The sequence below is a fragment of the Pelophylax lessonae genome, assembly GCF_965119305.1.
Source record: "Pelophylax lessonae genome assembly, chromosome: 1".
In the NCBI taxonomy this organism is placed as follows: Eukaryota; Metazoa; Chordata; class Amphibia; order Anura; family Ranidae; genus Pelophylax; species Pelophylax lessonae.
Genome location: NC_138768.1, coordinates 117152753 through 117173093, shown reverse-complemented (window position 1 = coordinate 117173093; position 20341 = coordinate 117152753). Strand labels below are relative to the sequence as shown.

Below are 20341 nucleotides of genomic sequence, written 5' to 3'. Positions count from 1 at the left end.
TCTCTAACGCTGGCTTAAGTATAACATAAAAATGCATGTAAAATATGTTAAAAAATTGATCTGAACTAAAATCCCTATGTTTTTACTAGTCTACACCATTGGAACAGATTTGGTATTCTAGATAAGCTCAAAGCTTCTTTATTTCACAAGGATTATTTGTGGTATAGTGAAAAAAAACACTATTTATTGTGTTTTGTCTATTAAACATTGCGACTGCATTTTGAACTTTGGACCGTAGAAGGATTTCAGCTTTGCCATTTTTTTAATGTGAAACTGAACTAAAAAAGTAAAGTTGTCCCATGTTATAAAGGAAAATGTAGTTGTACTATTGCAGTACACTGAAAAGTATCTTTCGTCTGGAATTCCTCCTGAAAAATAGCAGGGCTGATTTTTGAGGGTACCTAGGTAGTCCTGTGCCTACATCCTCATAGCTGTATATCTGCAGTGTGAAATCTAAAGCCTAGTACACACACAATGATTATCGGCCAACCGATCGTCCGTCTTTTATCCAGAGTGGTGTTTTGTTGGTTGGAATGTGCCTAGACTGCACACGAATTTTCTCGCCCGACAAAATTCTACTTCAGAAGTGATGTCATGTGTTGGTTTGCTTTCTTTGTGTTCTTTCTTCTCTGAGCATGCCCAGTCTTGCTCATTAGATTTTTCCCTGTCGAAATCTGTACTGACTGCACGAAAATCGGCCGTGTTATGACGGCGGACATAAATTTTATAGCCTGCACACCAGATTTTTTCAGCTGAAAAGTCGGAGTCGGTTGTTGGAAGCATCATACTAAGAAGCCGAAAATCGGCAGATTGGTCGTCGGACGAAAATTCCCTGCCGATTTTCGACGCGTGTGTACGAGGCTTAAGGCATGGCTACCTCTGACTGCTAGTCTCAAGAGATTTGCAATGAGATTTTTTAATATCAATACTATTCTGCTCATTGGAGTGTGACATGGAAGCAAAGCCCTGCCTCTACCAAGATTGCTGCCTTCACACAGTCACAGTGCAGAACAAGGCACAGTAAATTAGTAATGAGGAAAGATCAGCTGCAGGGTACAAACATGCAATACTGGTAACTAGGAATGAGCTTGGGCGTATTTGGATTCTACTCCAAACCCATATGTGTGAGCCCGCCAGTAAGTGGTCACTGTATTGGACCAGTCATAAACGGCTGAGGCATTTTCCCCTGTATACCAGCGGCTCCCAGGGCGAGGAGTGCCTTAGTCGCTTATGATTGGCACAGTACAGATGACAACTTCCAGGTGGGCTCACTCACATGGGTTCAGACTAGGACTCAAACATGCCTGAGCTCATACCCAATGGTGGCCAGTCCTTTGCTCTTTGCTTGCCTTTTTTGGGCACAGTTCTTGATATAAACAGCCTACCTTTATCTTTTAGCTGTTCAGCCTTCTCTATGTCAGCTGGGGAGACTGAAGGGGAATCTGCTGGTGTCAGTTCATTGTTCTGCAGAAAACAACACATTTAATGTTTGGCTCCAACAGAAAGCACATAATGCATAAAAAGGTTTTCATTTCACAAACCCAAACAAAAAAAAAAAAAGAAAAAGAGATTGGAATTAGGACCTGTGCTCTTTGTTATCCTATTGGGAGGTTATCCAATCAATTCTATCACTGTGACACCTCTAAGGAGAGAACAAAGGTAATTGGGAAAATATAAAAATGATAAGCTTATTAAGTGATAAAAAACAAACAATAAGAAAGCAGCTTTTGCTGCAATACTCACCTTTAATTTATTGCCACTCCCATAGCAATTATTTTCTCTTTCCAGATGTCCTCAGTCTGACAGCCAGAATCATTCAACCCACTTCCTATGAGCCCAGGCTATCATAAATGATGGACCTGTTCCAGACCATGATTGGACAGGGAAGGAGAAGCAGCACAGTGATGAGCTCATTTCTCTGTCACTCTGATTTCTCCTCCAATCAACATATTCCTTGTATGCATATGAACTGACTCTGATTGGCCCCTTGTGCTACTTTTTCCACTCACACTCCTGTCCTACTATACAGGGACTGCAAGAGACAGATAACAGCTCAAATTTGTGGGTACTTACACTGCTTGCATGAAAAAAAAATGCATTCAATTGTGTATTTAGAATTGCAGAGTTGAACTGATCTGTGTCTTGTATATGTAGCCCAGTCTGCAGCTCTGGTGGAAAGGGGACTTTGTGTCTGTGATGCATGGGGGACTTTTACACAGGCTTGGATGCAGGAGAGACTCCTATAGTGGAACAACGAGCAGCCAGTGTTAAAGGAGTTGTAAAGTCAGAAGGTTTTTTTATTTTAATGCATTCTATGCATAAGGATAAAAAGCCTTCAGTGTGCAGCAGCCTCCCTAGCACCCCCTAATACTTACCTTAGGTCCCTCTCTGTCCAGCTATCTCCACGTCCGAGAGTCTCCCGAGAGTTGTCTGAGACACAGTGGCTGCCACTGCTGTCAATCAAACTCAGCTGGCCAATCAGGAGAGAGAGGGGTGGGGCCGGGCTTCGTGTCTGAATGGACATAGGGAGCTGTAACTCAGCTCGGGTGCCCCCATAGTAAGATGCTTGCTGTGGGGGCACTGAACAGGAGGGAGGGGCCAGGAAAGCAGAAGAGGGACCCACGAAGAGGAGGTTCTGGGCTGCTCTGTGCAAATCCACTGCAACAGAGCAGGTAAGTATAACCTGTTTGTTATTTTTATAGGAAAAAAAATGAGACTTTACAATTTCTTTATGCTGCCCTCCATCAACTAGGGGGTGCAATGAGGATGTGAGCTGCTGGAGATTTTGAGGAGTGTGGAGGATTGTGGGAGATATGGTTTCCGGGAAGCAGTCCTGAAGCACATATACACTGTGTGGGATCACAACAAGTCCCAGGAGGGAGGGTTGCTGCAAGAGGAGAGGAGAGCGGAAGCCCGAGCTAGAAATACAGAGTCTCACATGGAGAAAGAAGAGGAAGCTGCTGGTGTGGTGAAGGACTGCCCTTGCTCCCTGTGTCCCTAGATAGGGACTGAACTGTTGTAGCTGACAGAGATCACCGTATCAGAGGAGAGATCTTGCAAAAAAACTAAGTCTGCAAGAGAACCGATGCACCTGAGTAAGGAGCTGGACACTGAGGACACTGCCCAGGGTACACCTTGCCAGTGAGCAGAAGGAGATTCTAATACTGGAGACGGCTTCTGCCGATTCAACCCAGTCCCATAATCATAACGAATTCTAAGAAGCTGGAACTCAGGAAAATAACCTATAGCATAATAAAATATATCCACTTCAAAATAGCCACATTAATAAAGTGCCACTCTGTGCAAAAAAGTGCTCCAAACACCAGCCTTCTCCCACATGCAATGCACACTCACCGCCGTTATTGCTGCCCAATCAATGTGCGGCATAAATAGCTTAAATGGTGGTAATAAATGCAGACATCAATCTGAGGAACTCTTCCATATCCTATTTATATCCTCCAGGGGCAGCACTCCCTTGGTCAATATACACCATAGGCAATAAAGAAAGAAAGCGCCGTATAGTGTAGTAATTAATCAATCCTACACTAGGTCCTCCGATGCGGCGGCATGACGTCATAAAGGCTGGTGTTTGGAGCACTTTTTTTGCACAAAGTGGCACTTTATTCACGTGGCTATTTTAAAGTGGATATTATTCCGTAGTATTACACTATATGTTAATTTCCTGTGTTCAAGTTTCTAAGAATTTGTTTTGATTACGGGACTGGGTTGAATCAGCAGCAGCTGTCTCCAGTGCTAACGTCTTACATGGGCTTATGCTGCACTTAAAGTAAAGTAAACTCCCATCTCTGACTTTTACCTATAGGTAAGCCTATAATAAGGCTTACCTACAGGTACTGTAAATATCTCCTAAACAAGCACCGTTCAGGACATATTTACTGTACACGCAGCCGGTGACATCACCGGCGCATGCGCTCTGAAGGAATGGCCACCCAGGCCCTCCTTTCAGAGTCCTGTACCATAAAGCGGCGGCTTTCGTGCGCATGCTCAGAAGTGACATCACAGCTCTGGCCACTCACACAGCCGGAGTCCACGAACCTAGAAGGAAGACTGGGTGAAGATGGGAGCGCCTGCAGCAGTGACAGTGAAACGCTGGAATGCTTCGTTTTCAGGTAAGTTTAACATAATGTGCTAGTATACGATGCATATTAGCACATTATGACATTTCCTTGCAGGTTAGAAGGAAAAAAAAAAAAAAAAAAACAGCAGTTTACTAATACTTTAAATGAGCAACCTGTCTTTCTGGTGAGTGAGCATTTCACCTATACTGGAACACAGATGATTTATGCTTGGATTTTCACTTTATGAACTTTTTTGGATTGTTTATTGAATTATTTATCATATTTAAATAGTTTGAAATCCAGCGAATACATATACTGTATAATCACTGTTTTGAATATTTATATAATTGAACTATAACACACCATTGAGTTATTCACTGTATTCACTCACATTAACAGTCATTTATGGTATTTAGAGCGGTGCATTTTGTACAATTGTTATCATAATGGTTGGGCCCCAATAAGTTGGCCAACAGGAGAAATGGGAAAGCATACTACCGACTGCTGACCCAGTATTGTGGCATATATACACATCACCCCACCCTTTACCTGTTAGGGTTGCAACTTCAGTAGGGGCTGTATTTTATGACATTTATTATTGCTGCAACATATTATTCCTATTGCTTAAAGCAGTATTAAACCCAAAAGCAAGCATTTATAATATTGCCGTTTACCATTTCTTAGATGTGATAGCTGCATTTGTTTTTTGTTCAGGGTGGATTTGATTTTAATCAAGTGGATTTAAATTACGATTTAAATCATGATTTAATTTACTAGTAAAAAGGCTTTATTTAAATTAACTCGATTTAAATCATAATTTTTAAAGAGCAACTGTCATCTCTGTCCCGCAGCGGCTCCCCCTCTGACCCACTGTTTACTCACTGGCAGTCCCATTCACTTTAATGGGACAGCTGGTGATGGGGCAGTGACACAACAAGGTGAGGGACGTGGCTGCAGCAGGTGAATGGATGCCCGCTAACAGGTGCTGCCATGATAGATCTGAAATGACAGGTGCTCTTTAAATGTAAGGACTCATTCTTGCTGGTAGTTAGTGTGAAATACTGTGAATGCATCAATGCAGTGCATGTTACAGTATCTCAGCTTGCAGAGTTGGATTCATTAAATAAGTTTACCAAAAATGTAAATATTGCAGAATATACAGCCTCATGCTACATAACTAAGCTCCATTTCATGCTGAATAAATAAAATTATTATTGTATCTTAAATCTTTACATAGATTTTTACTCCAAAAGAATTTTATTACAATAAATTTGATAAAAAAAAAAAAAAAATGATTTAAATAAAAAAAATCTCGGACGATAAGATTTGCAAATGCCCCCGATTGGGGGGGATGGACCTGGATGCCGACCCCTTTCTTCCTGCCACTACTGTTTTCTTCTCCTACTTCTCCCTTGCTACTGCTTCTAATCTTCCGGGACACCTGGATTCTTTCTTTCTTTTCCTTTCTCTCCTTTTCTCTCTCTTTATTTTATTTTCATTTTATAACTTTCATTCCTTCCAGTGCACTGACAGATGGCAAATGCCTCCCCCAGTTCAGTGTGCGATGGTGGGGTTGGGGGCCCGGACCAACCGACCTCCCGTATGGCTGATTGGAGGCTCTATTTCTACCTTGACTTGAGTCTCTATTCTACAGTTTACATTATTTACCTTGTTTTTTCTTTTTACTGCGATATTTGTATCTATATTTTTCTAATTCATGTTTTGAGGCTGCTATGTTATTTCTTACATGTATGACTGAGCCCTATGGGCACACTTTGCACTGTTGTAAGTTTTGTTTTTCTTTCAGGAAACCCTAATAAAAATATTGGAAATTAAATAAAAAAAATCTAATTTTTTAGATTAAAAAAAAAAAAAAAAAAGTATCCACCCTGGTTTTATTTTTTAGGCAATTTGCTACAGCAGGGGGAAAAATTCCTTCCTGATCCCCCCAGAGGCAACTGGATATTCCCTGGATCAACTTTACCTATAAATGTTAGTACACCTAGGAAAAAATCCAGGCCTTTTTTAAAGCAATCTACTGAGCTAGCCAGAACCACCTCTGAAGGGAGTGTATTCCTAATTTTCACAGCTCCTATTGTGAAGAAACCTTTCCATATTTGGAGATGAAATCTCTTTTCCTGTAGAAATAAAGATTGCCCCTTGTCCTCTGTAATGTCCTTAAACTAAACAGTGGCGGCTGGTCAATTGGGGGCGCAGGGGCGCTGTCCCCCCCCCCAAGGCTAGTAGTCACCGTAAAATGCAGCATAAAAAAAAAGTGTACCTTTCATATGCGAGCGGGGCGCCGGACACATTGCTAGCTATGGGAGGGGTGGGGGCTTTGGCATCATGTGCCTCTGTTATTTTACGCTGATTGGTGGCCCTCTAGAGTGTCCTCGGGGCGCAGAGCGATGCGCCCCAAACACTCCCACTCAGAATTGCTGAATTTGCTGTCCTGTGATTGGTCCAGGCTGGACCAATCAGGACATCCGACATCATAGGGGCGGTGCTTGGGCCGGACGTCACTCTCTGGTTCCCGCCGCCTGACTGAGCCTCACCCCAGAGGCTAGAGCCCAGCAGACTTGTGTGGATGTGCTGGGTCCTGCAGAAAGGGACATGCTGCAATCTCAGCGCTAGCAGCCTGCAGCCTGCCCAATGCTGACACTCAGCTGACACTGCTGCTGTCGGGGTTCAGTGAGCCCAGAGGATGGTCTGAGTATAGGGGACTGCTGCAACTTCTCTGCACAGGAAGATAAGCACAGGTAAGTGACCACAGACCACAGCATTGCTGCATCCTCCGCCACTGCCTGTGTGCCCATCATAGAATAGAGGGGGTTAAAAGTGCTCAGATGGATTCATGCAAAATCCAGCTGCTGTAGAAGTATCAGGACATGCTGTGATTTTCAGTCCCACAACAGCTGGAGAGGCTAGCTTGTAGGAAACTGCTTTGTATTGTCATAAGCGGCAATATAACACTGCTACTCCCCAGGAATTACAGCAGTTGTTTTAGCATTAGGTTGTAATTGCTCCACTAGTTTTATATAGGAGAGTGTTTGTGCTGTATAGTGCTAATCCCTGTCATTGTATAGTAGGACTGATTCTAGGGTTCTAATATATCTGGGGCCCCTTTGGGCATACAGGTATACCAGGTTTTATGCTGTATGGTACTAATGTATATATGTTATTGTATGAGTTAACTCAGAGGTAGTTCTAGGGTCCTAATAGACCAGGGGTCCCTCTGGGCACACAGGTATAAAAGTGTATAGTACTAATCTCTGCCATTGTATAGGACCGATTCGTATCCCATAATAGGGTGTCTCTCACAGTATATCCCGTAATAGGGCCCCTGCTCCCCATTATGGGATATACTAGTACTGAGAGACCCCTTAATATGTGATATATTGGGAGAATTTGTTCATGCAAGCCAAATACAGGGGACAAAATTGGTGGAGTCTGTAAGGGGTGGAGCTTCTGAGAAGTGGGAGGGGTCACAATGTAAGGGCGGGGTCTGGCGCCCCACCATCTTAAAACTTCACCAGCCGCCACTGAAACTGAATAACTCAACACTGAGTTCAATATATGCACCACTTACATATTTATACATGTTGATAATATCCCCCCTTAATCTCCTCTTCTCAAGAGAGAATAAATTCAGTTCCTCTAATCTTTCCTCAAAGTTGAGCTCCTCCATGCCTCTTATCAGTTTGTTTGCGCTTCTCTGCACTTTCTCCAGTCCCTCGATATCCTTTTTCAGAACTGGTGCCCAAAACTGAACTGCATATTCCAGATGAGGTCTTACTAATGATTTGTACAGGGGCAAAATTATATCTCTTTCTCTCTGCAGTCCATGCTTTTCTTAATACAAGAAAGGATTTTGCTCGCTTTGGAAACCGCAGCTTGGCATTGCATGCTATTATTATACTTATGATCTACCAAAACCCCCAGATCTTTCTCCACTTTGGATTCTCCCAGTTCTACTCCCCCTAGTATGTATGATGCATGCATATTTTTAGCCCCCAAGAGCATAACTTTACATTTATCAAGAATAAACCTCATTTGCCACATGGCTGTCCAATGAAGCAGTGCATTGAGGTTGGCTTGTACATTGGAGACATCCTGTAAGGACGTTATTCCACTGCATAGCTTGGTGTCATCTGCAAAGACTAAAATAGTTAATTTAATCACAGTCCCTATATCATTAATAAAAAAGAGAGGGTTATCTGCGCTTGGAACCTCTATCAGCATTAAGATTATGCTAGGTGGTTTCACTGGTATGGTGTCGATGTTAATAATCCACTATAAATAGAAGGGAGCAATTCTGTATGCTTTTCCTGCTGGAAGGGGCTTGCAGTAACCTACTTCCTGGAGTGTTTGCTCACGTATACACTTATCTTCTGGGGCAATCGTGATGACATCTGAATCATAGACCCTGGATCTAAAGCAGGCCATAGACGATTCGAATTTCATTCGAAAATCGTAAATGGCAGTGTTATCGAACGATTTTCGTATCGTTAGTGTGGTATGTAAAACGTTCGATTTTCGTACGACAGCAAAAATTCACATATCCAACATGTTGGGTTTTTTTGCGAAAATCGGCCGAATTTCATATCATTAGTGGGGGAGTTGTATGATTTCGCCTAACAAAACACAGAACAGTAGGGAGTGTGTCCGGTAGAGATGTGGTTAAAAGGCACAAAAAATAGTGTTTTGTCGTGCGATTTTCGGCTCACATTGATGGTACACTTGGTGATGTGCACGAGTGCCGCTTTCGTTTATCGAACGATAAATCGTACGAAATTCTAATCGTCTATGGCCTGCTTTAGTGAGTTAGGTGAGTAAGGGTGATCACTGGCTTTCTGGTAAGCCTCCAGTGTGAATTGCATGTTGGTGTGCATTTCCTTTGGGACTTTTTTTTCCTACTGGAATTTTCTTTCATGGACTATGGTTTTGTCTTACTAGCTTATTACTCACATTTATTTTTTTTTTTGGATATGCACAGCGCCACACTTTGTTTACATATCCTATATTATTTTTAAATATATTAAAAAGTAGGGGCCTCAACACTGAACCTTGGAGTACACCACTGAAAACCTTAGACCATGCAGAGCAAGAATCATTAACTACTACTCTCTAAATGTCTTTTAGCCAGTTTTCTATCTATTCATAAACTGATCTTTCCAAGGCTGTAGACTCTACCTTACACATTAGCCGTGTGTGGGGAACTGTGTCAAACGCTTTTGCAAAATCCAAGTATACTACGACCACAGCCACCTCTCTGTACAAGGTTTGTTTGACAACTTCTGTCTTTCATGAATCCATGCTGTCCATTGCTTAAAATATTTTTTACCAGCAAGAACTCATCTATGTGGTCTTTTATTAAACTCTCCAGTATCTTCCCGACCATAGAAGTTAAACTAACAGGTCTATAGTTACTTGGTAAAGACTTTGATCCCTTTTAAAATATAGGCACCACATTAGCCCTACGCCAATCCAGTGGTACTATTCCAGTCATTAGCAAGTAAAAAATTAGAAAAAAAGGCCTTGAAAAGACTGAGCTCAGTTCTTTTAGGATCCGTGGGTGGATGCCATCTGGCCCTGGTGCTTTGTCCACCCTTATTCTGTCTAAATATTTCTGGGCCATATCACTTTTGAGCCATTGTGGATAATTTGGGGCTGTGTCAATACCATCCTCATTATGGTCATGAGCTCCCCAATGCTCCTTTGTAAACACAGAGCTGAAGAAAGTATTTAAAAAATGTACCTTCTCTTTGTCCCCAGTCACCCACTCCAGATTATTTTGTAAAGGGCCTACATGCTCAGACCTGACCTTTTTAATATCCATATATTTGAAGAATATTTGGGGGTTTGTCCTACTATCTTTTGCGATCTGTCGTTCATTTTGAAGTTTTGTGTCCTTGATTTCCTTTTTACATATTCTGTTATATTCTTTGTACCATTTAAACAATGATAGTGTTCATTCATTTTTATATTTTTTAAGAGCTCTTTTCTTATTATTTATAGCTTTTTAACTTTGGCGGTGAGCCACATTTCTTATTATTTTTAGCCTTTTAAAACGTATTGCCCATGGGAATATACTTTGCAGTGAGTTCACATACAGTCTTTTTGAAGATTTCCTATTCCTGTTCTGTGTTCATCAATGCCAATATTCCCTCCAAGTCTAAGTTTTGGAGAGCAGCCCTCATCCTTGGAAAATTTGCTCTCTTAAAGTTAAGTGTTTTTATATTTCCCGTATGTGTTCGTTGCTTACAGCTAACATTAAATAAAATAATTTTATGGTCACTACCACCCAGATGTTCTTTTATATGATTATTGGTATAAGCTCTGCATCATTTGAGATTACCAGGTCCAGCAGAGCATCATTCCTAGTCGGGGCCTCAGTAAATTGCACCATAAAATTGTCTTGTATTAGGTTTAGAAATTTTTTCTCTTTAACTGTTCCAGCAGTGCCATTACTCCAGTCAAATTCTGGGCAGTTAAAATCCACCATTATTATCACTGTCCCAGCCTTTGCAGCACTTTCTATCTGTGCAAGGAGCTGAGTCTCCACCTCCCCATTAACACTGGGAGGTCTATAACAAACTCCAATGATAACCTTTGTATTACGCACACCCATGTACATTTCAACCATACTGCTTCAGACTCCTCTCACTCTCCATCAAATAGGTCCTCTTTCCCACTCGCTTTAAGATGACTTCTCACATAGAAACAGACACCACCACCTATCCGTTTTACCCTGTCTTTCTGAAAGAGAGCATAGCCAGGAATATTAGAGGACTGGAGCTTGCCAACCTGGAAGAAAGACCAGGTTGAAATAGAAGCCCTGCCAGCGGCGACAGCGCGCCACTGGAGGGCTTTTTTTAAGGTAAGTTTCACATAATGTGCTGGTTTGGTATGCATACTAGCACATTATAACATTTTTTTTTTCTTCCCCAAGTTTATTCCCGCTTTAAGTCATGGATTACACAAAGCTACATACTGTGAAACAATTGGCCCAGCATTTTCACATGGAGTAAGAACCTCAATGTACCTGCAGGGAAATAAAGGAAAGGTGAGCATGTGCTGCTAAGGTGGGGGGCATTGTAGTAAAAATATTTTCTTGTACTGCATGAGTAAAACTCACATTGGCAAATGATAAATAAAGTAGAACTATAGCTAAAAAAAATGTTCTTCATTTTGGATAGAGCAGGGGAGGGTTATAACCCCTGTCAGTTTCTTTGCCATCTGTGTCCCACTGGGAAGATATATCTTATTGTGGTTTGGGTGCCTCCCATCCGGTAGTTGGGACTTTATGGGCAAGAGTAAATCGAAGAGTATAATAAAATCAAAGGGTTTATTGACTATTTACAGTATAATACACAATCGTGGTGAATGGGTGAAGGCCCATTGTGTTAGTGGTGCAAAAGTATAGAAAGGTAAGTGACAGGTGAAAATAGGTGACTTAGACCGAACATTTTGCTCTGTTGTTCCATATGTCTTTGGAACTTGGTTCAGAGGAAAGGTCCAAAGGGTTATCCTACGCGTTTCGGCCGTGTGGGGCCTTTTTCAAGGATGTGTCATCATTTCTATGAATAACAATTATAAAGGTAAGGTTTCTTGCAAAAACTCAAAGAAGATTTATGCAATGTATTTCATATTAAAGTGTTACATACATCTTCTTTGGTCTGTTCCATGCATATATATGCCTTTCCCCAGGTTTCTAAACTGCAACAGGAACTTGTGCTGCTTCACAGGTGATATGATGTAATGCAGGTTATTCCTAGACCTCCTAGGTTGGAGGAAAAAGTATAGATTTTTGTAGCCATCAGACATAAATACTTAATAGTTATATTGGTGCAGATCGTAATCGGTGGTTAAATTTAAAAAATATATTTACTTTAGGCTAGACTGGTAACGTTTAGCCGTATTAGTGGGATCCAAATGGGTTCCCTCAAGGTTTAGAACCTGAAATTAATCTGCAGGCTAGGTATCTGAAAACATGTGGAATTAAAAATTTAGTAAATTATGTCAGGATGGAGATACAGATGGTGAGAAGTATATTTTAAAATAAAAATAAAATTATAAATGAAAAGGTTTGGTAGAAAGTTAGATCCATATATAATTAGTTCCATCAAAGGTTGTGTTGAGTTGAGACTGGAAGTCTCTTGTAAAACGTACGTTTTAGAAGGCAGGTACTGGGAGGGGAAAAAAGGGAAGATTGTGGCAGCATCTACTCCAGGTCTGTCCTCTCCCTCTTGCGGAGAAGGACTGAATCCTGTGAGCATTCCCCGGCCTTTTAACACGGGTCGCACATGCGCACAACGGTGCTGCGTGACGCCGCGTGACGTGACCATGACGTTGCCGTCCCTGGTGCGTAAGCGCAGTGGCTATAGCGCATCCCGGCGGCTGTCAGGTCGTGCCACGTAGGCTGCTGTCACGACTGAAGGGAGTCACTGCTATCCCTGATGGTAGGGATTGCGGGGGGTGCGAACACCATCCTTTTGGCTCCGATTTGCCCCGATCATCGGATCGGGGCTTGCCTTCCCGGGTGCAGTGGAAACTGAGGATATTGGGCATTACATGGGAGAACTGAACATTTTAAATATATCAGTTATATTCATATATAATATTCACTTTTGCAAAAGAGAATAAATCCAATAAATAATAGGCAGTAAACAAGCAATTCATGCATGTAAATCCTTCAAAGTATAAACAGCAGTTATAGAAACATTACCTTTATTATTGTTATTCATAGAAATGGTGACACATCCTTGAAAAAGGCCCCACACGGCCGAAACGCTTAGGATAACCCTTTGGATCTTTCCTCTGAACCAAGTTCCAAAGACATATGGAACAACAGAGCAAAATGTCCGGTCGAAGTCACCTATTTTCACCTGTCACTTACCTTTCTATACTTTTGCACCACTAGCACAATGGGCCTTCACCCATTCACCACGATTGTGTATTATACTGTAAATAGTCAATAAACCCTTTGATTTTATTATATTCTTCGATTTACTCTTGCCCATAAAGTCCCAACTACCGGGTGGAGGCACCCAAACCACAATACTATCTCACGGGACGGTGGCAAAAAACGACTATAGGGCTCCACTGAGATCAAAACCCCTCTTTCACAGGAAGATATACCTTAACTTCCTGTCCTATAGCCAAAACAGGAAGTAAACACAAATCCCTGCAAATTGTCCCCATTGAAAAATGTCCCCTCAAATACTGTTCTGGGGATACCCCAAAATGTATTTTACTTTCACTTTCACTTTCAATGATAATGGTAAACAGGACAAACAGAAAGGGTGAATTTTGTCAATGGTTGTATAGACAGCAATAAAAACCACATGGGTGTTCCATACCTCCCAACTTTTTGAGATGGGATCAAGGGACATCTATTAGCAAATGTATTAGGGCATAGGACACATCCCCTGCCACACCCCCTTAAAGAAGAATTATACAAAAAAATATTAGTAAAATCCACAAGTTCTTTTTTTTCTACTACTATTATTCCTTTATACTGGCTTTTTACATTTAGAAATGCAGCAATCTAGAAATTGGATAAAAGGTTTAGCACCGGGGAACACTTTTTGAAAGATAATTAGTGCATTTTATATACAACTACTGTATATAGATCAGACCAAAATGAGGGACAAATGAGGAGGACAGAGGGACTTTGTTCCAAATCAGGGACAGTCCCTCAAAATCAGGGGCAGCTGTGTGCTATGGTGTTCTAATCCCTCGCCAATCTATTCAAAACTAAAAAGAAAAGTTTTGCCTTTAGTTATACTTTAACATGGCAGTTAGCTTCTAATAATTATCCCTGCCTATACTTTGCGTATCGGGGAATTCAATAACTGAATTCAATACAGATACTCAGTAATTATGAGCTTGCAAGGTTTTAAACAAGTTACTAATGTTTTAAAATGTATTAGCCATAAAAATATTAAGTGAAATGTTTTATTGTACATGGAAGAAAAACATCAAAGCACATATAAATTGTACCTAGTACATGAAATCCTTCAGTTAGATTTTGCTTCTAGCAGTTAAGAGGGCAACCTCTTATCCTTTCAAATAAAGAAACAAGCTTTGATGTCTTAAGATTTCCCTGGAGGTCACCAACAAGAAAACCTGGGGCTCTGTGGATGTGATCAAGATTTATTAGATGGGCCGTCATGAGGGGGAGGAGCCTATTGGCACGCACGTAGGACGGAGGGGGAGAGGGCTATCTCCTGCTAATGGAGGCATCAGGGAACCTGACCGCTCCCGATTCACCCCCGGCCAGACTCTGGATGCCTAAGCTCCCGGGGATGAGCGCGGGCGCTGCGAGTGGTGAACCCTGCTGACCCCCCCCCACCCTCCCCGACGTCTCCCTCCACGGTGTGTAGCGACGACCTCACGCAGCATTAACATCCGGAGGAACCCCGCACGCGTACAGCACACGGAATCGGCCCTGGAGAGCCCTGTCTCCTGCACAGGAAACGCAGGTGAGCAGCCATAGCGGCGATAGGAGAGACCTCCTCGCTAACCGGCAGTGCGGGGGGCTGGACACGGTCAGTAAACACGACCAGGCGAACAGGTCCCGAGGGAGCGGACCCCAAGAGAGCTGCCAGGTCCATGTGAGCCAATCCATCCGGAGATGCTGATGTCCTGATGCCTGAGGGTTGGAAGCTAAGGAGACAAGAGAGTATACAGTCTAAAGACAAACGGGGAAAAGGAAAAAAACTTTCAAAAAAAAGGGACAGTCTACAAAACCGTGAGTCACAGAGGAGCAATCCCTCTTTCTATATTATACCTACCGTCATTTCTCTGTTTATCTGAAGGTCTTATAAAGACTCCTTAGAGACATACAACAAAGCAGTATGGTAAAATGTTAAGGTCAACACACCTGAGACTGATTCAGCTGCTCCCTGTTTAAATCAGCAACCTCTCATAAAGTGTTTGTTATTGGATTAATAGCCACAACAGTCTTTCAATACCCCAAACCAGCTAATTTTCTATCCTATACGGTCCCTTAATAACCGTACACAGAGACTCATAAGAAGATCACAAGTATAAATAAAGACCTTGGGGCTACATATAAAATATTTAAAATGATTAACACTCCCTCTGTGAAATAATACCTGACATTACTCAATCACCTTGCTACGACATACAGCCTGAGTTTCCCCTTTGCTCTATTGTCTTCTCTCTCTTCCACCTCTCAAATACTTAAGGTCGGGACTCACACTAGCCTGTATAAGAACTTGAGTAGGGAGGTGGGAGGCTGGAAGTGCTCCATGCCTCATACCTCCTATAACCGCCTGTGAACATTGATTCAAAATAAAGGCTACCCGGACGGTCTGTGTCTTCCTCTGGCTTGAAGGTAGACAAAATCTTTTTCTGATCATTAATATGGTATACCTAATTTTGGAGTACCATCATAGGAGGTTCTGAGATTCTATAAAAGAACCGCGGAACAACTCTCTACATAATGAGAGGTAAATCCACAAGAGGAGGAGCAATCGCAAAATCACCAAGGGTATCTTCAAGCCCTAACACAATAAGGAAATTTATGACACAAGAAAATGCCTTAGAAAAATCATCCCAGGGAAAACAACAAGGAACGGACAAGAAGAAAGTAGAGAAAAATCCAAAAGCTGAAGTAGCTAAATCACCAATCAGCCCAGCAAATTCAGAATTAAGCATAAGGACTGAAAACGACGAGGGAGAGGAGGAAGAGCGGGGAGAAATAAGAGAGCATGCCCCCACAAAAGGTGAAATGCGAGAAATGTTTGCAGGATTGGAAAAATCTTTAAAAATCGAATTGGTTAAAATCCAAACCGACCTAGGTCGGGTCCAGACGGATCTGGGACACGCCCTGGGACGAGTAGAAGAACTAGAAAAAAAACAAGAGGACCAAAGAAAAATAATACAGGGGATGAGAAAGGAAATAAATGAGACCAAGAAAAAAGCCAGAGATCTAGCTTACAAACTAGAGGATCAAGAGAACAGAGCTAGACGAAAAAATTTGAGGATCCGAGGCTTAAAAGATACAACACAGGAAGAAAATTTAGAAGAAAAACTTCAAAAAATCCTAAACCCAGTATTAGGCAGAAAGGAAGAAGACCAATTGCTGATCGACAGAGCACATCGCATAAGAAAACCGATAGGAGCCCCAGCAGAATCACCTAGAGACGTGATAATCAGGTTTCAAAATTATACAGATAAAGCACAAATATGGGAAAACCTAAAGAAGAATAAATCATTATTAAATGCAGTAAATACAGAAAACGACAAGATACAGATATTTACAGATCTGGCACCGGAAACACTGAGGAGGAGAAGAATTTTAAAACCCCTGACAGAAGAGATGCAAAAACAAGGAATCAGATATAATTGGGGGTTTCCAGCCAGTTTAATAGGAAAAAGAGACGGGCGATCAGCAAAACTCATCTTTCCAGAGGAAACTCAAGAATTTTGCAAAAAACTGGATATACAGGAACCAAACCTGCCTGGATGGTATGAAGGGGACAGGGAAGACGAATTAGGAAGAAACTCACAGACGGAAGAACAGCAATGGACATTAGCCAGAAAAAACAAAAGATAAAATACGCGGAACACTGCCCAAATAATGCAAATCGGGAGGGGGTGTGGTTTTTTTTTTTTTTTTTTTTTTTTTTTTTTTTTTTTTTCTCCCCTCTCCTGCTTTGCGGGGAGTGGTCTTTCTTACAGATGCGAACTGTGTGGGGGGACTGGGGGAGGGGGGGTCGGGGGAGTGGGGGGAGGAGGGAGGGAGGGGAAGGGAGGTAAGCTATATAAAGGAAGCAGGATAGCCCCCCCGAAAGCCGGAACGTCCTTCCAACCGAGGAGGGAGGTATATCGTGCTAACCCATTAGAGCACCACCCCAAAGGAATGGGTACCAGGGAGAATGACCCAAAGAAACAACTAAATACCCTAAGATCAAAAATGGATCAGAAAAACATCAACATGAGACGGAAGGGGATGGAGGCGGGGGGGAGGGGAGGGGGGGGGGGGAGGGTGGGAGAGGGGGGGAAGGGTAGGGATAGGGAAACTCTCCATTGCCAAAAAAGAAAAGAAATTTTAAAAGCCTGCCAGACTAACAACATTGGTAGTATGCTGTTAGTGGAATTTAAATTGATCCGGTGCCCCCCTGTTCGTGGAGGAACTGGATCAAGTAGAAGGAAAAAAAAATGAAAGATGAACAACTAAAAATAATAACGTACAATGTAAGAGGATTAAACTCCCATACAAAAAGGTATAAGATATTGGAAGAGCTGAGGAGAGAAGCAGCAAATATTGCTTTTCTACAGGAAACGCATATCTCTCTTCACTCGAATTTAAAACTTTTTTCTAAACACTTTCCTAAATGGTATTACGGAGACTCACCAATAGAACGTGCAAGAGGAGTAGCAATAGGAATAGCTGGAAATACAGAATTCTCCTTAGAAGAAATGAAAATAGACCCGAACGGTCGATACATTTTCCTTAAGGGACAAATAAGGGGGATGGAGCTGACATTGGCCAATATTTATAACCCAAATAAAAAACCAAGTGAATATCTGGGGAGAATCCTGTATGATCTAGAGAGCTTTAAAAAAGGCTACCTGATAATGGCAGGAGATATAAATTTTTGTTTAGATCCAAATGTCGATAGTACATCGGGAGTAAGGACGTTAGGAGACCAAAAACTGAGGAAAATAAGGGTAAAGTTACATCAGAGCCAATTAGTAGATGCATGGAGGATTCAACATCCAAAAAAAAGAGACTATACTTACTACTCCTCAATACACTCGATGTACTCAAGACTGGATTACTTTTTTATTGACCACCGCCTGTTGGAATTTGTAGAAACTACAGAAATAGGCACAATCACACTGTCAGACCATGCCCCCCTAACCCTAACAATCAAGACACCGACACACCACAAAAGTATGGGAACATGGAGGTTAAATGAAGAACTAATTCTAGATGAAGAAATAGGAAACAGATTAGAAAAAGAACTAGAGCTATTCTTTCAAGAGAATGATACGCCAGAAATATCATCCGCCACACTCTGGGAAGCACACAAAGCGTATATCCGAGGGATATTAATAGCCAGTGCCTCAAAAAAAAAGAAAGAGAGGTCCAATCAAATCAATACACTCATAAGAGAAATAAATGATCTAGAACAAAAACATAAAAAAGAATTTAAAAAAGAAACAGAGGAAAACCTTATAATTAAAAGAGACGATTTAAAAGATCTATTGGAAGAAGAATCTAGAAATCACTTCAATAAGATAGCTAGATACAGATACAACTTTGGAAATAAACCAGGGAAATCCCTAGCAAGATTACTGAGGAAGAAAAAATCAAAAAATTATATAGAAAAAATCAAAAACAGTAAAAATGAAACAGTAAATCCAACTACAGAAATAGCTAAAGCGTTCCATGCCTTCTATAATACGCTATATAACGTCCGGAAGAAAGAAACCTCAAAAACAAGGCAGGAAAGAATAATTAATATCCAAAAATATATTGAGGAAGCAAACCTGCCCAAGATCCCAGAAGATAAATTGGAACTTCTTGAAGCGCCAATTACTGAAAGTGAAATAAGAGAAGCATTAAAAACCACCCAAAATGGAAGGAGTCCAGGTCCGGATGGATACACAATAAAGTACTATAAAAGATTTAAAGAAATATTAATACCAAAAATGCTAGAATATCTGAATAAAATAGGGAAGGAAGAACTAAGAGAAGAATCTCTAATGGCATATATAACGGTCATACCGAAAGAAGGGAAAGATCAAACCCTATGCTCTAGTTATAGGCCAATTGCGTTGTTAAATACAGATACAAAATTATTTGCGAAAATTTTGGCAACGAGATTAAAAGATTTATTAAAAATGTGGATCCATCCGGACCAGACTGGATTCGTTCCAGGTCGAGAAGGTAAGGATAATGTTATACGCACCTTGCTACTTTTACAAAAAACAACAAAACATGAAGTCCCCTCCATCCTATTATCAATTGATGCCGAAAAGGCTTTTGATAGGGTCGACTGGGACTTCATGAAAGAAACCATAAAAAGTTTAGGGATTGGGCTAAGAATGAGGCAATGGATAGAAGCATTATATAACAACCCCACAGCAAAAATAAAAATAAACGGAAGCTTATCAGAGAAATTTGGAATGAGTAATGGGACAAGACAGGGGTGCCCCCTGTCACCCCTATTGTTTGTGTTAACCCTGGAACCATTACTGGCAAAAATTAGACAAAATGTAGACATAAAAGGAGTGAAGGTAAATCAAGAAGAACACAAAGTCGCAGCATACGCTGACGACCTGCTCTTCATTGTCACAAATCCAAGGATCACTCTCCCAAATATTCAAAAGGAGCTAAAAGATTATGGAAAGTTGTCAAACTTTAAAATAAATCCAATAAAATCAGAGATTCTCAACATAAGGTTAAATACTCAGGAAGAACAAAGTATAAAAACACACTTCCCATATACGTGGACAAAAGAAAAATTAAAATACCTAGGGATATATTTAACTCCTCATACTGAAAAATTATATCAAGCTAATTATATACCGTTACTGAACGAAATAAAAACAGAAATAAGAAATAAATCAAATGGTCAAATCTCATGGATTGGAAGAAACAATGTCGTTAAGATGTTTATTCTGCCAAAAATCTTATATACCTTCTCTTTATTGCCAATAAACATCCCCGCAAATTTTTTTAGGGTAATTAGAAACCTACTGACAAAGTATATATGGCAGTGGAAAAAACCCAGAGTACAGTACAAGATCCTGACAAGAAGCAAAGCACAGGGAGGATTAGCCACCCCAGACATAGAGAGGTATTATAAGGCGGTAATTATTACACGAATGGTGGACTGGACAAAAATAGAAAGGAGAGAAAAAAGATGGGTAGAGATAGAATGTACACAAAATAATAACCAGTTACACAAAACAATTTGGATTCCACCAAAATATAGGGAAACACAGGGAGCACATGAATTGACAAAAGTAGTTTATAAAATATGGGATGGAATAAATAAGCAACTGAAATGGGAATATAACTCACCAATGATAGCATTAAACGGCACTAAATATTTTCCACCCGGGAAGGAAGAACAGGGGGGAAATTGGATAGGGAACACTCAATTAAAAGATATTTTACACAAAGGGCACATAAAAACACTTCAGAAATTACAACAAGAAAATAATAATATAAAAATAGATAATTGGAGATATCTCCAGCTGAAACATTTTGT

The 20341-nt window shown here is 41.0% G+C and overlaps 1 protein-coding gene across 1 annotated transcript in view; it reads right to left on the bottom strand.

Moving 5' to 3' along the window:
* SGTB (small glutamine rich tetratricopeptide repeat co-chaperone beta) overlaps positions 1 to 20341 on the bottom strand; it is a 103414-nt gene that overhangs the window by 25621 nt on the left and 57452 nt on the right. The window contains exon 4 of the mRNA XM_082243365.1: positions 1386 to 1464. Within this exon, the coding sequence (XP_082099491.1) occupies positions 1386 to 1464 (79 nt within the window). The remainder of the gene's footprint in view (positions 1 to 1385; positions 1465 to 20341) is intronic.